The following is a 19373-nucleotide window of genomic DNA, read 5'->3' as shown; positions in this document are numbered from 1 at the left end:
GTGAATTTGTAGAATGTGCTGTACCTCAGTGGCAGGTTCCAAAACACCATTTATTTTCACGGAAGGCCATTCCGGCTCTCTATCGGCATGTGGAAGGCAATGTTTTGGCTTCGTGGACAGAGCGGTCAGCAGTAAGGTTCATATTACTGCTGACTCGTGGTCCAGCAGGCATGGGTAGGGATGTTACCTTTCCTTCACGGCACACTGGGTAATTCTGCTGGCAGCTGGGAAGGATGCAGGACAGGGTTTAGTGTTGTTGGAGCTTCCACGCCTCCAAAATGCTAGTGGCAATTCTACCACAGCTCTCTCCTCCACCCCCGCCTCTTCTTCTTCCTCTATGGCCTCTTCTGCAGATTTATCCTCTAAACCAGCGGTGCTCCATAAGCGTTTAAGGGGCTACGCAAGCAGTCAGGCTAAAAGATGCTGGCGCTTGAGTTGGTCTGCCTAGGGGACAGGAGCCACACTGGGGCAGAGATTCTGTCAGCTCTGCAGGGGTAGGTTCAGAGGTGGTTGACGCCATGCCAGCTTCAGCAAGGAATGGTTGTATACAACAATGGCACCAACCTTCTCTCCACCCTCCGACGGGGACACTTGACCAATGTTCCATGTTTGGCACACGTCCTGAAATTTGCTGGTGCAGCGGTTCTTGAGCAGGCTTACAGGATCTCCTGAGGCAGGCCAGAACAGTCTGTGATAATTTCCGCCAATCATACAATGCTAGTGCTCGGCTGGGTGACATTCAAAAGGGAATGCAACCTGCCCACCAACGTCCTCATTTGGAACATGCCCACCAGGAGGAACTCAACGTTGGCAATGCTTCAGCAGCTGCACACATAGCAGAGGGCCATCAATGAGTACCTGTGCAAATATGGCACCAGGACAGGGTCAGGGGAGCCTGTCTTCTGTTCACCATGCCAGTGGCTACTGATCAAGGATGCATGCACGGTCCTGTCACCATTTGAGGAGGCCACAAGGATGGTGAGCAGCGACAATGCATGCATCAGCGATACTGTCCCTCTAGTCTTCCTGTTGGAGCACATGCTTCATGGAATCATGGACAGGGCACTTGAGGCAGAACAGCAGGAGGAAGAGGACGACTTCCTTTTCTCTCAAGGCCCCCTTTATCCAGATAGCATTTCCTGCAGGCCTGCCAAACACACAGGAAGAAGGGGAGGAAGGAGGAGGAGGAGGAGGAGGAGGAGGATTGTGTCAGCATGGATGTAGAGGATAACACTCAGCAGCAGTCTTCAAAGGATGGTTTTCAGTCCCTAGAAACCCAAGGAGTTGTACGTGGCTGGGAGGAGGTAGTTACGGATCATGCGATCCTTAGTGACCCAGAGGACTCAGAAGCAAATGCCTCTGTAAACTTACGCTGCATGGCCTCCCTGATTCTGCAAAGCCTGTATAAGGACCCTAGGATTTGTGGTATCAAGGAGAGGGATCATTACTGGCTGGCAACCCTTCTTGATCCACAATACAAGGGTAAGGTTGCAAAATTCATCCTGCCTTTGCAGAGGGAACAGAGGATGAAACATCTTCAAGAGGCCTTGAAGAAAGGTTTGTGCAAGGCATTTCGAGACCCTGGAAGGTTACAATTTCCTGGTGCTGGACAACATGTTGCTGAGGCTTCGTTCAGTCAAAGGAAGAGCAGTGGAGAAGGTGGCCGGCTGACCGATGCCTTTAAATAATTTTTCAGTCCTCAGAGCCAAGGTCTGATCGGTTCAAGCAACCATCGCCAGCGTCTGCATTACATGGTGCAGGAATATCTAGGAGCAAGAGACCTTTCCAACAGAGCATTCACTGGGTAACTGGGTCTTGAGGATGGACCACTGGCCAGAACTTGCTCAATACGTAAATTTAGCTACTGGCCTGTCCTGCATCCAGGGTGCTTTCTGAACGCACATTCAGTGCTGCTGAAGGATTTGTAATGGATCAAAGAGTGCACCTGTCCACAGACTTCATTGATAGGCTCACATTCATAAAAGTGAATCAGTCTTGGATCAGCAGCTATCAAGCACCTGATGCTGATGTAACGGATTGCCTATGCTGACTATCCTATTCCTCCTCAATCTTGATGCTAGTTTCCAACAATATTTTTGTTTTAGAGCACCACCACCCAAGGCCCAAATTTGTCTGCCCCTGTTTAACAGGGGCATGCAATTACAATTTTTTGTACAATATTTCAACACAGGGCCCGTTCCTGCGCCCAACAGTAACTGTGAGGGCTTACAGTGTTGTGGCACCACCAACACCTAAGGCCCAATTTTCTGTAAAGTATATAGGGCAGGCCGTATAGCATATATACTGCTTTTCAGAGTATATAGTGCCTAGGGGACCCCCACGCCATTTTTTTAAAAAGTTGGGTGCGGGGTTCCCCTTAATATCCATACCAGACCTGAAGGGCCTGGTATGGATTTTGGGGGGTGACATCCATGCCATTTTTTTTTTTTTTTTTGGTATTCTTATCTATATTGCCAAGATCAGACAATACATTACAGCTGAGAGCAGTTTTAAATGGCATGTTTTCCCTTAGAAACGTAATTTTGCTGTGGCACTGTTATAAACATGGGAAAGATGTACAGGAATACGATATTTAAAGGAATATTTCATTTTTATTTTACTTTAAACATTATTAAAACCACTGCTCCCAAAAAAACGTCCGTTTTTAAAACTTTCTTTTGCATTGATAGATGTCCCCTGGGGCAGGACCCGGGTCCCCAAACACTTTTTATGGCAATAACTTGCATATAAGCCTTTAAAATGAGCACTTGATTTTTCACGTTTGTGTCCCATAGGCTTTAACGGCGTTCGCACAAATTTTTTGCATGTTTTGCTGTGAACAGAATCGGGGGGTGCACTGGTGACACCGCACTGATAATCTGCACTGGTGGTCCCTGAGATGTGGCACTGGTTTGCATTTATATAAAATATTATATTATGCATTTATATTAAAATGCTTTGCATTTATAAGGCTGTAACCTACCATACCGTGTTATGTATGGCTTGCTGGCTGCAGAATGAGGGGTGCGATTTATGTCGAAGTGGGCTTGTTCACATTTGTGGGGGCTTGTTCACATGTACAAGCCTAGTGTGCCTCCCACATTCACTCTCATCCCAAGTATTCATGGGAAATGTAGTCTGATTACAGTTAGAGAGAGAGAGAGAGAGAGAGAGAGAGAGAGAGAGAGAGAGAGAGAGAGAGAGATATGATGCAATCACTGTTCTAACAACTCCTACCTGCCAGAATACAGGCTGCATTTTTTTGAATCACAAAGCTGACTTCCTGAAAATTGCATCAGTCATATCTCTTAAAACGGTAAAAAATTTCACAAATGTGATAACTGTTTAGTGGTGTGTGTGTGTGTGTGTGACCAATGGGGGATTTTTTGAAAATCCCAGGGTTCTGCTTTAAGTAAAAGGGCTCACACATCAAAATGAATAATAACTTTTTAACCCTAATCATTGGAATCACAATACTGTACATCCAGCTGTCACGGCTACTTGTGAACTCCCAACTACAGCCTCTTAGCTATTACTATATATGAAAGGCAATGCAGAGCATAATTCAAATCTAGACATTTGCCTTTCATATTTAGCTCATTCAGAGAAAAAAAAATAAAATAAAAAATATAATACATACACACACACACACACACACACACACACACACACACACACACCTTACCCGATGCTCATTGATTAGGAGATCAAGAGCAGTATTGAAAATCAAGGTGTGAAGATCTTTAGAGTAAAATGCTAATGTGTAGTCATAATCAAAGCCATAAATTTCAATGTCAGCAAGACTCATCTCATTGTTTGCAAAGATGGCACTTGGATTGAACAGATTGCTTGAAATGGAGGGAATGATTTCTGCAAAAGAAACAAAGCAAAATTCAATATTATATTCAATATTAGACCCAAAACAAAATATAATGTTCTACCAAAAAGGGAAAAAAAAAAAAAAAAAAAAAAAAAAAACCAAAACACCACCACAACACACACATGGAAGCGGATTGGTTTCTACGCCGAGTTGCACCAGATTTTGCACTCTCCAGTTTTAGTAACCAAAATGTGATACAGCATGTCAGAATGCACTGCACAAAACCAAACCTGTCCCATTTCTTTTTTTTTTTTTTTAGCACACACTGATGTGAACTCAAGTCATACTACATAAGGCAAATTGTTCTTCAGGGGACTGTGATGGCCAGTGCTGCCCAATGCAGCTGGTGTGAATGAGCCAGTAAAGTGTTACTAAACCCATAGTAAACAGTAAAATCAGTCTGTATATGCAGTAAAGTATGCTTGTTATACTCACCGTGGAACCTGAGGGGTTAATCCTCTGCATTGTGTAAAAAGACAGTTTCATCCTGTCTCCTCCGATCCTTTCCTCCTTCCACTGTCCCCAATATATTTCCTGATAATACAGAGCCAGCGGACAGGCTGCACATGCTCAATTTGGTGTGTATTGCTAGAGGGTTTTTTATTTTTTTCTTGGGAGGGTGCATGTGATCAGCACAGGGCCAATCAGCACTCTCCAGATAGAGGGTCAGGGGTCCTGCATCCTGATAGAACAGTCAGTGCAGAATGAAAAACGCCTCCTACAAGCTTTAACTAGACACTCATAGAAGTCACAAGACTACTATATACTACTGATGAGAAAAGGTATTAGCAGTTTATAGATATAGTGTTACTAAACCCAGCACCTTGCATTCACTAAGCTTTCCTCCAATCATATTTAGAGACTGAACAAATGCAAACATATGAGGAGCTATGTGAAATTATACATAATTGTATAATTAAAATTGTTATAAAAGGCACAAGGTTTGCATGAAGGTAAAAAAAAACCCTTCAGTGTGCAGCAGCCCCCCTAGACCTCCCCCTAATACTTACCTGAACGCCCTCTCGACACAGCAATGTCCTGATTGGCTTTTGGCAGCAGCAGGAACCATTAGCACCCGAAGCTGTCAATTACAGCCAGTGAGCCTATCAGGAGATGGAGGGGGTGTGGGCAAGCCACAGCTCCATGTGTAAATGGACACACAGAGCCGCGGGTTCAGGAGTGCGGTTGATTGTGTGCCCCCACAGCAAGCTGCTTGCTGTGGGGGCACCTAGCAGGAGGGAGGGACCAGGAATGCCGATGTGGGACCCGAGAACAGGAGGATCCGGGCTGCTCTGTGCAAACCATTGCACAGACCAGGTACGTTTAACTTTTTTTTTTTTTTTTAACAAAACAATAACACCTGCACTTTAATGACGCTTTAACCCCTTTTGATGGCATTGAAATGATGCAGGAAATACTGTATACCAAAGCCTAAAGCTAAACTCAAAAGTAGATATAAAAAAAACACACATTTTTGGCACTCAAATATATTTTTTGAATGTAAGCAGCGCAAGTACCTGAACTTTACCTGGTATTAGCCTTTAGCAGTCCTTGTACAGCAGGGATGGAGTATGAGAGAAAGAAGCAGCACAAAGACAAATCAGCCAAGTGCTGAAAAATTCAAGTTAGACTTACCGGTAACTTGTTTTCCAAGAGTCTTTCAGGACAGCACTTGAGAGAGTGACTCCTTCCCTTGCCAATAGGAAACACCTCTTCCGCCGAATTTAAAAGGAACCTCTGGCCCCAAACTGGAACACATAATCGAGATATATATATATATATATATATATATATATATATATATATATATATATATATATATATATATATATATATATATATATATATATATATATATATATATATGTGTTTATACATATACACACACAAAAGGGTGGGATGCTGCTGTCCTGAAAGACTCTTGGAAAACAAGTCACCGGTAAGTCTAACTTGAATTTTCCCTTAACGTCTTTCAGGACAATAGAGACTTACCCCCTAAGGAGGGACCACAGCCTGCAGAACTTTTCTGCCAAAAGCCTGATCCCCTGCTGACAGGAGATCCAGTCTGTAATGATGGACAAACGTTAAGTAACTTGAACACGTAGCCGCCTTACAAATTTCAAAAAGAAAAAGAAAAACTGCGCTGCAGAGCAAAAAAGGTCAAAAGGTAAAAGCTGCACACAAAATACACCAATATCTGTGTATACCATGAAAAATAAAAAATAAATAATTACATGGTCCCTGCAGAGGGCAAAAATCTGCATGCCTGATAGACCCTGCCAAGGAGGGGGTCCAACACGGAGGGTAAGAGTCCACCTTTATCACTTTCTCACTTATTGGAGTCACCGCCAGTGGATTTGCACCATCCTGCACATCTCTCTCCTTTGTCAATCCACTCATAGGGGGATTAGTTGCTGCTGAGCTGTATAGTGGATGGAAGCTTTTTTTTCACTGATGAACTTTTTATATTTGAACCCATGGACTGAGTGTTTGATTTTCAGATTTTCACGCTATTAATATCATTGTATTTCACATGTACACATTTTTTGTTTCTTCTTTTTATTTGAGTTTTTATGTTTTGGCCTTACAAATTTGATCTGGGGTGGCACCAGCTCTTTTTGCCCATGTGGTGGTCTATGCCCTTGTTGAATGAACCCCAGTTCCCAGCGGGGGAGATAGACCCATCTGAGAATAGGCTACAGAAATAGCTGTCTTAAGCCATCTAGCCAATGATTTCTTTGATGCTTGGTGGCCTTTTTTGTTTCCAGAAACAAGAACGAATAATGAATCTGAAGATCTAAAACCTCCCTTTACTTCCAAGTAATGTAATAGTCTAATATAGTCTAATGCCCCGTACACACAAGCGAAAATTACGCCAGCAAAAGTGATTAAGAGCAGGGTCTCCATTTCTTGGTCGGAAAAAGTTCCGATCATCTGTACCAATTGCGAAGAGCAAAATTCCTACGCATGCTCAGAAACAATTCGATGCATGCTCAGAAGCATTGAACTTCATTTTCTAGGCTCCTCATAGTGGTGTATGTCACCGCGTTCTTGAGGGTCGAAAGTTCAGAGAACTTGTGTGACCATGTGTATGAAAGCCAAGCTTGAGCAGAATTCGGTTCGTGTGTACAGGGCATAAGTTGTGAAACTGCTCTTACTTTTTCCCCCGAAGGGTTAGAAGGATAATCTCCTAAACCTGTTATGAAAACTTGCCACTTTCGGCAAAATACCCAGGATTGTACTTAAAGTAGATCCGATCTGAAAAAATTAACAGAAAGAGTTTTTACTGATAGGGTGTGCAGTTCACTAATCCTTCTTGCCAAAGTAATTGCAACAAGAAAAATAGTTTTCAAAGTTAAATTCTTTAGAGATATGGCCTGTAATGGCTCAAATGGTCCTTTTGTGAGTGCTTGCAGAACCACCGAGAGATCCCAATTTGGAAAATGCTTCATCGGGACCGGTCTGGACTTGGAAAGTGCCCTGAAAAATCTCATGATCAGAGTTTCTGAAGATAAGTATCTCTCCAGAAAAACTCCTAAATGCGGCCACTTGCACTTTAACAGTGCTGACTGCAAGACCCTTGTCTGCACCTTTTTGCAAAAACTCCAATACTGAGACTATGTCTTTTACATCCCTATGTTCTGAATGACAGAAAGAAACATAGACCTTCTATACTTTGGCATAAATAGCTCTAGTTACCTTTTTCCTACTGGAAAGTAACGTGGTTATTAACTGTTCTGAAAAACTTTGCTTCAGAACAATTGCTCTTCAGATACCAGGCAGTGGAGTTTTAACCTGGCTACATCTGGATGATGTACTGGCCCCTGAATCAGCAAATCCTGACTGAGTGGAAGTTGCCAACATGGTTTGATTGCAAACTGCAGAAATGTGGAAAACCAAGCTCTCTTTGGCCAAAATGGAGTAATCAAGATTGATACTCTCTTTCTTTTTGTATTTTTCTCAACACCAGTAGAATCAACTGGAAAAGGGGGGAAAAGCATACCCCAGGCGAAAATTCCACAGATGTGCCAGAGCATCTATCCCCTGAGAGCAGTCGTCTCTCTGAAGGTAGAAAAATTGTGGAAGCTGCTTGTTTTGCCTTGAAGCAAACAGGTCTACTTGTGGAAGGCCCCAAGTCCTGGGGATCAATGCAAACACTTCTGCGTTCAGGCTCCACTCAGGCTTCCTGAACCTTCTGTCGGCTCAGATAATCTGCTACTTTGTTTAACATGTCCTTGAGATGGACTGCAGATAAAAGATAGCAAGTGGTTTTCCGTCCACTCCAGAATCTCTACTGACAGCAAGTGAAGAGCTTTGCTTCTCGTGTCTCCCTGTTTGTTCAGGTAGGCTACGGTAGTGGCATTGTCCGACAGAATCTGGACATGTCAACCTAGGAGGCTCGGAGAGAAGACAACCAATGCTAAGGCGACCGCTTTTAGTTCTCTCTAATGTGAGGATTTTTCTGCCATGGCCTGGGACCACGTTCCCTGTGTCAAATCCTGACCCATGTGAGCCCCCCATCCTGGTGTCTGTTATCACCACTTTTTCGATTGGAAAGGACCAAAGACCACCTCTTTGTAGCACTACATGACTTTTCCACCAAAGTGAACGTTTGACTCTGGTGGGGATCTTTATCTTCGTATCTAGACTCTCTGTCCTGTGGTTCAATGTTCTCATAAGGAACCTCTGGAGAGGCCTGAAATGCAGCTTTGCCCATTGGATGGCTGGCATAGAAGAGGTTAATGTTCCCAAAGCTGACATAACCCTTCAAACTGAAATCTGCTGATTCGTTTGAAGTGTCGTTACTACCCTCTGGACCTTGATCTTTTCCTCTTCTGGGAGAAAAATTCTTCTGTTCTCTTGAATTTATTAAGTATCACAGAAAAAGTACTTGCTGAGCTGGAATGAAATTCGATTTTCGAACATTCACTATCCACCCCAGCGACTCCAAATGACTGCGGGCTCTGTCCAGATCCCCCCGCAACTTTTCCCTGGATGGGGCAAAGAAGAGGAGGTCGTCCAGATATGGGATTATCGCAATCCCCTAAAGTCGAAGAGGGGTGAGGGCTTCTGCCATTAATTTTCGTAAAAACACGCAACGCTGACAGAGCGAAGGGAAGGGCCCATATTCACCGCAAACCTCAGGAATTTCTGGGACTGAGGTGCTACAGGAATTTGAAGGTCAACATCTCTCAGGTCGATTGATGCCATAAAGCATTCTTTGGTCAGCATATTCTTGACCGTGAAGATTGAGTCCATACAAAACTTTTTGTATAGGACGGACTTGTTTAATGGTTTCAGGTTGAGAATTAAACTGAAGTTTCCGGATGGTTTTCTTATCAGAAATATGTGTGAATAGAATCCCTGACCCTGTTCCTCTGGAGATACTGGTATCACAATCCCTAAAAGGTTCTTCATAGCCAGGGCCTTTGTTAAATCCCTTGGTAGGTTTGTCACAAAGTATCTTTCTGGAGGACAATCCGAAAACTATTCTGTAACCCTGGGACAGCATGTTCAAAATATATTGACTTTTTGTCATGCTGGCCCAAAGGGGGAGGAAACTTTGAAGCCTTCCCCCCACTGGTAGGTACAAGTCATTGCGTTTTGCCGGAGGACGGAAAAGGACATTTCCCTTTCCTTTTCCCTTCTGTGACGACCAATTTTTTCTTTTCTCCTGGGGTTTGGTACTTTGCTCGAGCCCTTTGGGAACGAAAACCCCCTTAACTGGCTGTTTTTTCTTTTGATAGGGAATAACTTCTTTTTATCAGCTGTCCTATCTAGGACTGCATCTAAGTCAGGTCCAAAAAGCAAGTCCCCCAGTAACGGTATCCCACACAGCTTATTTTTGGATGCCGCAGCCAAAGTTTCAACCAAAGAGCCCTTCTGGCCGAGTTAGTTAAGGCTGCAGATCTTGCTGTGATTTTGATCGATTCCGCTGAGGCATCAGAAATAAAGGCTACAGCGGCTGACAGGGTCGAGAAGGAATCCAAAATTTCTTGTTTTGGTGAGTTAGCTGAAATATGGGCCTTAAGTTGATTCAACCAAAACTCTGTGTTCCTTGAGACGACAGTAGTCACCATGGCAGGTTTGAAATTACCCATGATGGATTGCCAAGCCTTTTTAAGCAGCTGATCCATCCTCTTATCCATGGGATCTCTTAACAACCCCATATCCTAGAATGCCAAATCCGTTGATCTCGAGACGTGGGAGAAAGCAGCATCTAGTTTGGGACTTCTATTCCAAACCTCCACTGGGTCCTCATCAAAAGGAAAACCTCTTTTTAAGGCTTTAGGAAAGAAAGGTTTTCACTCTGGCTCTGTCCACTCTTGCTTAATAGCCTCAAAAATAACTGGGTGTACTAGGAAGTTGTGATTTTTTTTTTGATCGCTGAGCCCTGCATACATTTTGTCATGCAGAGATAACCTCCTTTCTTTCCTCTTCCAGACCCAGTGTGGTATAGATTGCTTTTAACAGGCCATCTACCTGTTCTAAAGACAACTTATATTTTGAAGGTACATTTTCTCCTTTCTCCTTTCTCCTCCTCATCAGATTCTTCTCTAGACTGGAAGGGGGAATGTCCCTCTTGGGTAAGAGATGCCTCAGTCTCCACCATTGGGACTATTAGTGAGCCCTAAGAGGTAGTTGGCTGACTCAGGGATGGGTTTGCTAGAGAAGAGCAAAATGATTGAATAGTTGCATCAAGTGCTTTCTTAACAGACGCAATCAAATCGCTGTAAGCGGAAGAAGCTTTTCTTTAACTAGTGAATCAATACAGGTTTGACAAAGTCTTCTTCAATCCATCAGGTAGTTTTGCCTTACATGAAGGCAATTTCTTTTTGCCACTGGATCAGAGCTCTTGGCCTGCCGTGAGACAAAACAAGGAAAAAAGAAACCATCCCAGTGAGACAACCTGTCCTTTTTATAAGGAGGCTCACCACAGGTGCACAGTGAGAACCAAAGCCACCTTATGTGTGAGGAGAGAGAGGGAGAGAGCGCAACTGCCCCTTACCTGGTGCCTGTCCCACTCGCTGCCGCCATCAAGGAGCGCTGCGTTGCTGTGTGTGACTGGACGCCGGTTCCAGACTCCAATAGCGCCACTCCGGAACCAGCAAATAAGCACCAGCCACGTTCCTCCCTTCTCCCCTTGCGATTTCCGGCGGAAATGACGCCGTACGCCTGCTCAGTGGGCGCCACCCCCTCCGGATTCCTTACTTCCGGCGGATGGAGCACAGCATGCCATCCCCAAGATGGCGCCTGCGTCACAGGAAACAGGCGGAGGACCGAGGAGAAACGGGAAAAAAAAAAAAAAAAAAAAAAAAAAAAAAAAAAAAAAAAGGTGACCGCCTGTTCTTCACCGCCACCTAGGAGTGATGCCCACAGCAGCCTTGACTCTCCCTGAGCCCAAATGGAGAGGGAGAAGGAGCCCAGCCAGCAGCACCTGACAATAGCTGTGGAAAGGGAGGAACAGCTCTCATGAGGTATGCAAAAAACATTGGTGGAGCAGGAAACCTGGGCTTTCAGGACAGCACCTAAGAGCCCTGACTTCCCACGAAGTGTTCCCTCCGGAGGAAACACAAAAAAATGGCAGTGTGGGGGAAGGAGCCTCCTTTTAAATTTGGTTGAAGAGGTGTTTCCTATTGGCAAGGGGAGAAGTCACTCTCTCAAGTGCTGTCCTGAAAGACGTTAAGGGAAAATAGCATGCTGATGGGAAGAGAGCGCAGTGTCATTTGCTGCTACTCCTTTCCTGTCCAGTCGCAAGCTGTACCAGTATGACCCAGACTCAGAGGAAATGGGCTGAATGATGCTGGCCATCAGACTGTGGGCATCTAGCACAGGGGTGGACAAATTAACATGGAATTCAGAAGCATGTCTGTTTAAATCAGGCAACTACAGAAAACTTTGAATGATAGGTGCCAACTTTAACCACTTGCCACCAAATCACGAACTAGGTATGTAAGGTACCGTTGTTTTTCTTTTTAGAACCAACGGTTGGCTCTCTTGTAATAACAACCAGAGTGGGTAACCAGCCGCTCATTATTACTATTACAAGCAGCGGGAGGGGACGACCCCCTTCTGCAGCTTGGATAGTACAATATACATAGTTTGTCGCCATTATGCAGGCGTGCGCAATTCTAAAAGAGTGACATGTTTGGTATCCATTTACTCGGTGTGACATCTTTTATATTTTACAAAAAAAGACTTGGATTATGCATTGTGTTTTTGTGCATTAAAATTAAAAAAAAAATTAATTTTTTCCCCAAAAACTGCATTTAATAAACAGCTGCACAAATACCGTGTGACATAAAAAAAAAAAAAAAAAAAAAACTGCAAAACCCAGCAATTTATTCTCTAGGGCCTCTGCTTTAAAATATATACACTGTATAATGTTTGGGGGTTCTAACAAAGTTTCTAGCACAAAAAAAAAAAAAAAAAAAAAAAAAAAACCAGGATTTTCACATGGAAACAAAGTGCAAGAAAATGCCCACTGAAGTGGTTAAAGTGGTTCTAAAGCCAACACATTTTTTTTTTTTTTTTTTTTTTTTTTTTACCTTAAAGTCCATCTAGATCACTTCATGCTGGCCCCTTTTGCAGGTATAGCTATGTAAAATGCCTATACTGTTTAAAATCCAGTAATACACATTGGGGTTGATTTACTAAAGGCAAATCCACTCTGCACTGCAAGTGCACTTGAAAGTGCAGTCGCTGTAAATATGAGGGGAAGCTCTGCTGATTTGACAATCCAATCATGTACAAGCAAAAAGGCTGTTTTTTTTTTTTTTTTTCCTTGCATGTTCCCTTCGGATCTACAGTGACTGCACTTCCAAGTGTACTTGTAGTGCAAAGTGGATTTGCCTTTAGTAAATAAACCCCATTGTCTCACCTTTCTCTGCATATGCTCAGTTGCACTCTATTTTGGCACTGTGCCAGAAACATAGAGGCCAATCTGTTGACAGCTCAAAGATTTACTGCTGCATAGGGCTCTGGGCTTCAGCAAAATAGCAGCCTCCAGCAAGAAGAGACAAGAGCAATTGCTGGAGGCAATTTACAGCACACAAAGTTTGGAACATTATTATTAATGTGGAATGTAAGCTCCTTGCTAACATTTTTTATGGAGTGATAATGGGTAAAGTTTCACTTTTATGCATTTTCTGCATGAAGTTAAAAAAAAATGTTCCACTACCTGCCCCCCCCCCCCCCTTCAATATACTTACGTATGAGTCCCATCTCGATCCAGCGAAGTACCCAAGTGCAGTAGCTCTGCTCTCTTCACAGGAGGTCAGTAAGAGCTCCCGCTACTTTCAATCACAGCCAGTGAGGAGGGAGCAGGGCAGGACTGACCCGAGCCACGCTCTGTGTCAATGGACACACAGCTCAGGAGCGAGCCTGCACAAGCGCTCCCATAGCAAACGGCTTGCTATGGTGGGCACTAGTTGGGAGGGGGTTTTAGTGTCAGCAAGGTACCCCAGAAGAGGAGGATCGTGGCTGCACTGTGTAAAACCAGAGCAGAGCAGCTAAGTACAACATGTTTGTTATTTTAAAAATAAATCAATGAAAACACAACAACACATCAAGGGTTTACAATCACTTTAAGCAAAAAATGGTTGTCACCACTACTGAGCTAAATTCTAACATTATTACTTTATTCATCATCATCTAAGCAAAACAAGCAGTTACCTCTTGCAATGGGAAGGAGGACCCACTGCAAAGGTACTGCTTATACAAGAAAGACGATGCTAGATTCTGGACATTTAAAAAGACAATAATGTATTTATGAAAGGGGTTGCTAAACTATAAAATAAACTGAGAAATAAAAAAGGTCATTGATCCAGGGAAGACATGATATCTATGGTAAGAAGCTGCGAGGCAGAAAGTGTGGGGTCTACAGGAGGACCAGAGGAGGGCTTGAGTCAGCTCTCCTTATTTCTGCTGCCGACTGCTGAGATGGGGAAGAGGGGGACAGAAACGCACCTCTCTGCAGCTGCACAGAGGAGCGCAGGATCTGGAGGAGGGCAGGGACTGATGTAAATATTCAACATACATAGAGTGCTGCATAACTGTCAGCAATATAACAAAAAAAAAAAAAAAAAAAAACACTAATTTTACTAGGTGATCATCTAATTATTATTATTATAATACAGGATTTATATAGCGCCGACAGTTTACGCAGCGATTTACAACATGAGGGCAGACAGTACACTTAATTCAACACAGGAGGAATCAGACATCTAATAGAGAGGAATACTTCCCACCTGGCACCATGGGACGATGCAGGTCCAGAACTTAGCCTGATGACAGAGAAAGGGACAGTGACAAGACCAGTCATCACAACTGAAACTGGCAGTTAGGAAGACTACAGGACCGTGGATTTGTATTCCTCCCTATTGGATCATCATCTAGGAAAAGTAGCACTAAATTCTTAATCAGCTGCAAGGGTGGATGGACAGCATGAAGGGTTTTTTTTAATGCCCCGAGGTAGTATATAAAGTAAACAGAGTAATATTGCTCCAGAAGTAAACAAATACTAGTGAATTATAATCTCTGCGCAACACAAAAAATGCAATACCAATAATAAACGATCGGTAAATCACATTCTAATAACGTACCAATGTTACTGCTTACACTGTGCTGTGTTCCCACAGCATACCATAATCATATCAAATAGTGCCGCTGAAACATTATTACATACCATGAATAAATCCAACGAATTAATGCTGTGTGTAATCAAGTAATAAACGTGAAGAATAAAAAAAAAAAAAAAAATTAAAATCCTGAAATAAAAGCAATTTACTATATTCTATGCACCACATATAAGTGACTAAACAATCATTCCAAATACTGCTGTATAATAAGCACACACAAAATTTGAGGTTAGGAAAGTGAGAGTCCTTCATTGAATTAATAAGAGGGTTCATCATTGCTGCATTGCAATCAGAATATGGAAAAAGTCTTTGCAAGCGTACAAATCTAGTAAATTGCTTTTCATCGAGTCCCCCCCCCCCCCCCCATTCTTCACGTTTGAGTCTTTATTACCCAATTACACACAGCATTAATTTGTTGGATATATTCATAATATGAGATGATGTTGCATGGCACTATTTGATATAGGATTGCTCCAGAAGTAATGTATGCAATTTACATGACAGCCACGTCTTCCAATTAGACCCCAATTGTAAGCTTGAGTGCATTCAATCTAAATGAAAGCACAAGGGCACTCCTGCTGAGCTGGATACCTATACACTGCATCCTGCCATGGAGATCTGCTGCACACAGGAGCCTGACTGAGCATGACTAGTCTACATGAGGAGTCGTTTTAATTCATGGCACAATGGAAAGTACCTTCATTTCTGCAGGATCAGTCTTCATGTAAGGGGGATCTCACCGATGTGTGTGCTGCCTCTAGCAACCAATCATATCTCACCTAAACAAACTGGTCTGGGAAGGGTTGCTATGGGAGACACACACAGCTTCTCAATACATTACTCTATACAAAGCTCACACACAGAAGTGTTGCTATGGGTGATGTCTCACTGATGGGTTGCTATGGGCCATGTCACCATACAGAGCTCACAAACTGATGGGTTGCTATGGGTGATGTCACTGTACAGGGCTCACAAACTGATGGGTTGCTATGGGCCATGTCACCATACAGAGCTCACAAACTGATGGGTTGCTATGGGTGATGTCACTGTACAGGGCTCACAAACTGATGGGTTGCTATGGGTTATTTCCCCGTACAGAGCTTACACACTAATGGGTTGCTATGGGTGATTTCACTGTACAGAGCTTACACACTGATGGGTTGCTATGGGCCACGTCACCGTACAGAGCTCACACATAGAAGGGTTGCTATGGGTGATGTCACACTGATGGGTTGCTATGGGTGATGTCACACTGATGGGTTGCTATGGGTGATGTCACACTGAGGACTCATTCACCTGTGCCCTCCTCACACACACACTAGGGGAAGGGTCACCCGGGGAGAAGTGACATGCTCTCAGCTCTCACCATCGATGCTTCTCCTCGCCTCATTGTAGTTCTCGCTCAGGTATCTCCTCATGTCGCCGTTCTCCGGCCCGCTGGAATAACTAGCCGAGAGGCGATGCAGCCAGAAAGGTCCCGGGGGTCTCCGTGCCAGTCTCCTACCCGCAGTCAGGGTCACCCGGCAGCAGCCTCCTAATAGTGACAGAGCTGGAGCCATAGCGAACAGTACGTGTGTGTGCGGAGAGCGGCGCCTCTATAAGGAGCCAGGCACTTCCTAGTGACGTCACTTGTAGAGGGAGGGGCTAGCACAGGGAAACCCTACAAGGGTCAGAGGCTGGCAGCCCGCCTGGGGCTATGCCTTCTATACTGTACACGGCTCTGCTATACTCCCTACTAATCTACTCAGAGCAGGCAATGGGGGGAGTGCCTTTTAGCACATCATATGTTTAAAGAACTAAAGGCAGAACTTTTTTTCCATGTTGGATAGAGTAAGGGACGGTTATAACCCCTGTCAGCATTTTTTTTGTGCCACCCCAAACTTACTCATCCATGTCTTTATGGACATTGCTTTGTGCACTGGTATGTTAGAACAGGAAGGGCCCATCCCCAAACTGTTCCTACAGAGTTGGGAGCATGAAATTGTCCAATATTTTATTTCATTTCAGGTACTTCTATAGCCCCGTCAATTTACACAGCGCTTTACATATACATTATACATTCACATCAGTCCCTACCCTCAAGGAGCTTACAATCTAAGGTCCCTAACTCACATTCATACATACTAGGGACAATTTAGACAGGATCCAATTAACCTACCAGCATGTCTTTGGGAGGAAACCGGAGTACCCAGAGGAAACTCACGCAGGCACAGGGAGAACATGCAAATTCCAGGCAGGTAGTGTCGTGGTTGGGATTCGAACCAGCAACCCTTCTTACTGCTAGGCGAAAGTGCTACCCACTACACCACTGTGCTACCCTTATGTCTTATTATGCTGATACCTTAAGAGTTTCCTTCGCTGGAACTAAGGGGCCAAGCCCAACCCCTGAAAAACAACCTCACACCATAATCCCCCCTCCACAGAGCAAGGTCCATAAAGACATGGATGAGTGATTTTGGGGTGGAGGAACTTAACTGGCCTGCACAGAGTCCTGACCTCAACTCGATAGAGCAGAGACGGCGCACCAGGCCTTCTCGTCCAACATCAGTGCCTGACCTCACAAATGCGTTCTGGAAGAATGGTCAAACATTCCCATAGACCCACTCCTAAACCTTGTGGACAGCCTTCCCAGAAGAGTTGAAGATGTTATAGCTGTCAGAATACTATGGACTAGGACTGGGATGTCATTAAAGTTCATGTTAAGGCAGCCGTCCCAATACTTTTGGTAATATAGTGTATGTCTCATTGGGGAGATTTCTCTTAACTTCCTGCCCTGTAGATTCAACAGGAGGTTTGAGGATAATTTTTCCAATGTGATGAACATTAGAAACACCTGGGGATCTTGGCAGTCCCTCTCTTTAATGGACAAGCATCAAAAACGCAAGTGCACCGTTTTTGCCGTTTTTTTTTTTTTTTTTTTTTAAGACTGTAAAAAAAAAAAAAAAAACTATAAAAAAAACAAAAAAAACGCAAAACGCAAATCGCGGCAAAAACGCCGCAAAAACGCTGCTCAAAAACGTGGCAAGCATGAAAATAGTTTTTTTTTACAGTCTTAAAAAAAAAAAACGGCAAAAACGCATCAAAAACGGTGCGTTTTTGATGCTTGTCCATTGAATTCTATTACATGCAAAACGCTGCATTTTGCATGAAAAAAAGTCCCCGACCCTTTCCAAAAATGCAGAGAAACAAAAAGGCATTGATGTGAACATGTTCCGTAGGAACCCATGTTAAAAAATTCCCGTGCATTTCTGCAAAATGCAAAATGCATCAAAAAACGCGCTAGTGTGAATGGAGCCTAAAGGCCCCTTTCACACTGATGGACCAATCGGGTCCACCTGTCAGTTTTGCAGGTAGACCTAATCAGACCATCCATTGCTCTCTATGGAAAGGTGGATGTCAAAGAACATGTGTCCAGGGGCGGCCCATCTATTAAGGGCACACGGGCGCCGCCCCCCCAATCCATGCGTCTGGTCCCTTTCAGGATGCCGCCAGATGCATGGATTCCAATTGGGGGGGGGGTTATGTTTTTTTTTAGCACCTGTTTAGAACCAGAGGCTCTAATAGGGTTTAAAAAAGGGTGGGCTTGGGGCACAGAGAATGCGAACCAAGCCAACCCAGGTGTGTTTAAAAGCGAATGAATATTCACTATTGTAACACTGATCCTTCTCCTGGCCAATCAGGAAGCGGGTTTTGATGGGCTGAAAGGAGAGGTGATCCTATTGGACGCCTCGGAAGAGGGGAGGAGAGGCATGGCGGAAATGAGGAGAGGACACAGGAGCCGCTACCTGATGCCCGCTGCCAGTCACCTGCCACGTAGACTGGGTAAGTGCAGACACCTGGGGGGGGGGGAGATTAGGGGTGTTTGTGGCCTCCCTCCCCAAAAAAAACAAAAAAAAAAAAAAAAACAAAAAAACAAAAAACGGCCGCCACTGCAAGTGTCCGTTGACACCTGCCAACATCCGATCTGGTCTGTTAAAAACAGACAGGTGGGGGATCCATTCCCCATCTCATCTGCCTGGCAGATTGGATCGGATGACAGTCGGGTGGATAGACAGGTAGTTTTAATGCGAACCAGTGTAAAATTAGTCTTACACTAGAAAGTAAGGGAAACGGTTTGGTTTTTATCTTTTCATTTTCAGCGTTTTTGTTACACAGTAAAAAAATAACAAAAAATAGTGGGTATTAAAAGAGAAGCATGTTTTTTTTTGTTTTTTTTTATATTCATACTTACCTCAGTGGATGGAGCATCAGACCCATGCTGCTGCTGTCCCCCGTCGTCTCTGCACTGAGAACCGAGCCACCGAACATCGCTGATGGCTCTGTTCTCACAGATCCCCGAGAGGAGAGCTGCTGCCTGTCAGTCAGTGTCTCTCCTCTCTGCTTCTAGAAGCTCATTGGAGTGCTGAGCTGTGGGGGGGTGGGGAACGGCCATCTCAGCGGGGAGACTGAGACTGCCATCAATCAACGCAGCTGGCGGATCCAGACTTGGAAGTCGGGAGGACATGCTGCCTCGCCTGATGGCAGTGACGTCAGCAGAGAGCGGACTTCAGACCACTCTCCGCTGAAAACGGGTCACAGTAGTGCAAAACTAATTGCACTCTTGCACTCCCATGACCCATAGGAGAAGCCCAGCCTAAAAAGCTCAGGTGGGACTTCTCCTTTAAGTAAAACTATAGGCAAAACTTTTTGTTTTTGATAGAGCAAGGGAGGGTATAACCCAGTCAGATTTTTTTTTTTTTTTTTGCCATCTGTGTCCCATTGCGAAGATTTCTCTTCACTTCCTGTCCCATAGCCAAACAGGAAGTGAGAGGAAATTCCTGCAAATTAAGGAAATCTCTTGCCCCCCCAATCAG

At 44.0% G+C, this 19373-nt stretch overlaps 1 protein-coding gene across 1 annotated transcript in view; it reads right to left on the bottom strand.

Annotated features, from left to right (window-relative positions):
* The window catches only part of NT5DC3 (5'-nucleotidase domain containing 3), an 85955-nt gene extending 69804 nt beyond the window's left edge, over window positions 1-16151 (bottom strand). The window contains exons 1-2 of the mRNA XM_073620304.1: window positions 15887-16151; window positions 3686-3870 (exon numbers count right to left, since the gene is read on the bottom strand). Coding sequence (XP_073476405.1) covers window positions 3686-3870; window positions 15887-16079 — 378 coding nt within the window. The 5' untranslated portion in view covers window positions 16080-16151. The remainder of the gene's footprint in view (window positions 1-3685; window positions 3871-15886) is intronic.
* Window positions 16152-19373: the final 3222 nt, after the last annotated feature.

The sequence above is a fragment of the Aquarana catesbeiana genome, linkage group LG03 (genome assembly GCF_042186555.1).
Source record: "Aquarana catesbeiana isolate 2022-GZ linkage group LG03, ASM4218655v1, whole genome shotgun sequence".
NCBI lineage: Eukaryota > Metazoa > Chordata > Amphibia > Anura > Ranidae > Aquarana > Aquarana catesbeiana.
The sequence above is the reverse complement of the archived record's forward strand: the minus strand, read 5'-3'. Positions and strand labels throughout refer to the sequence as shown.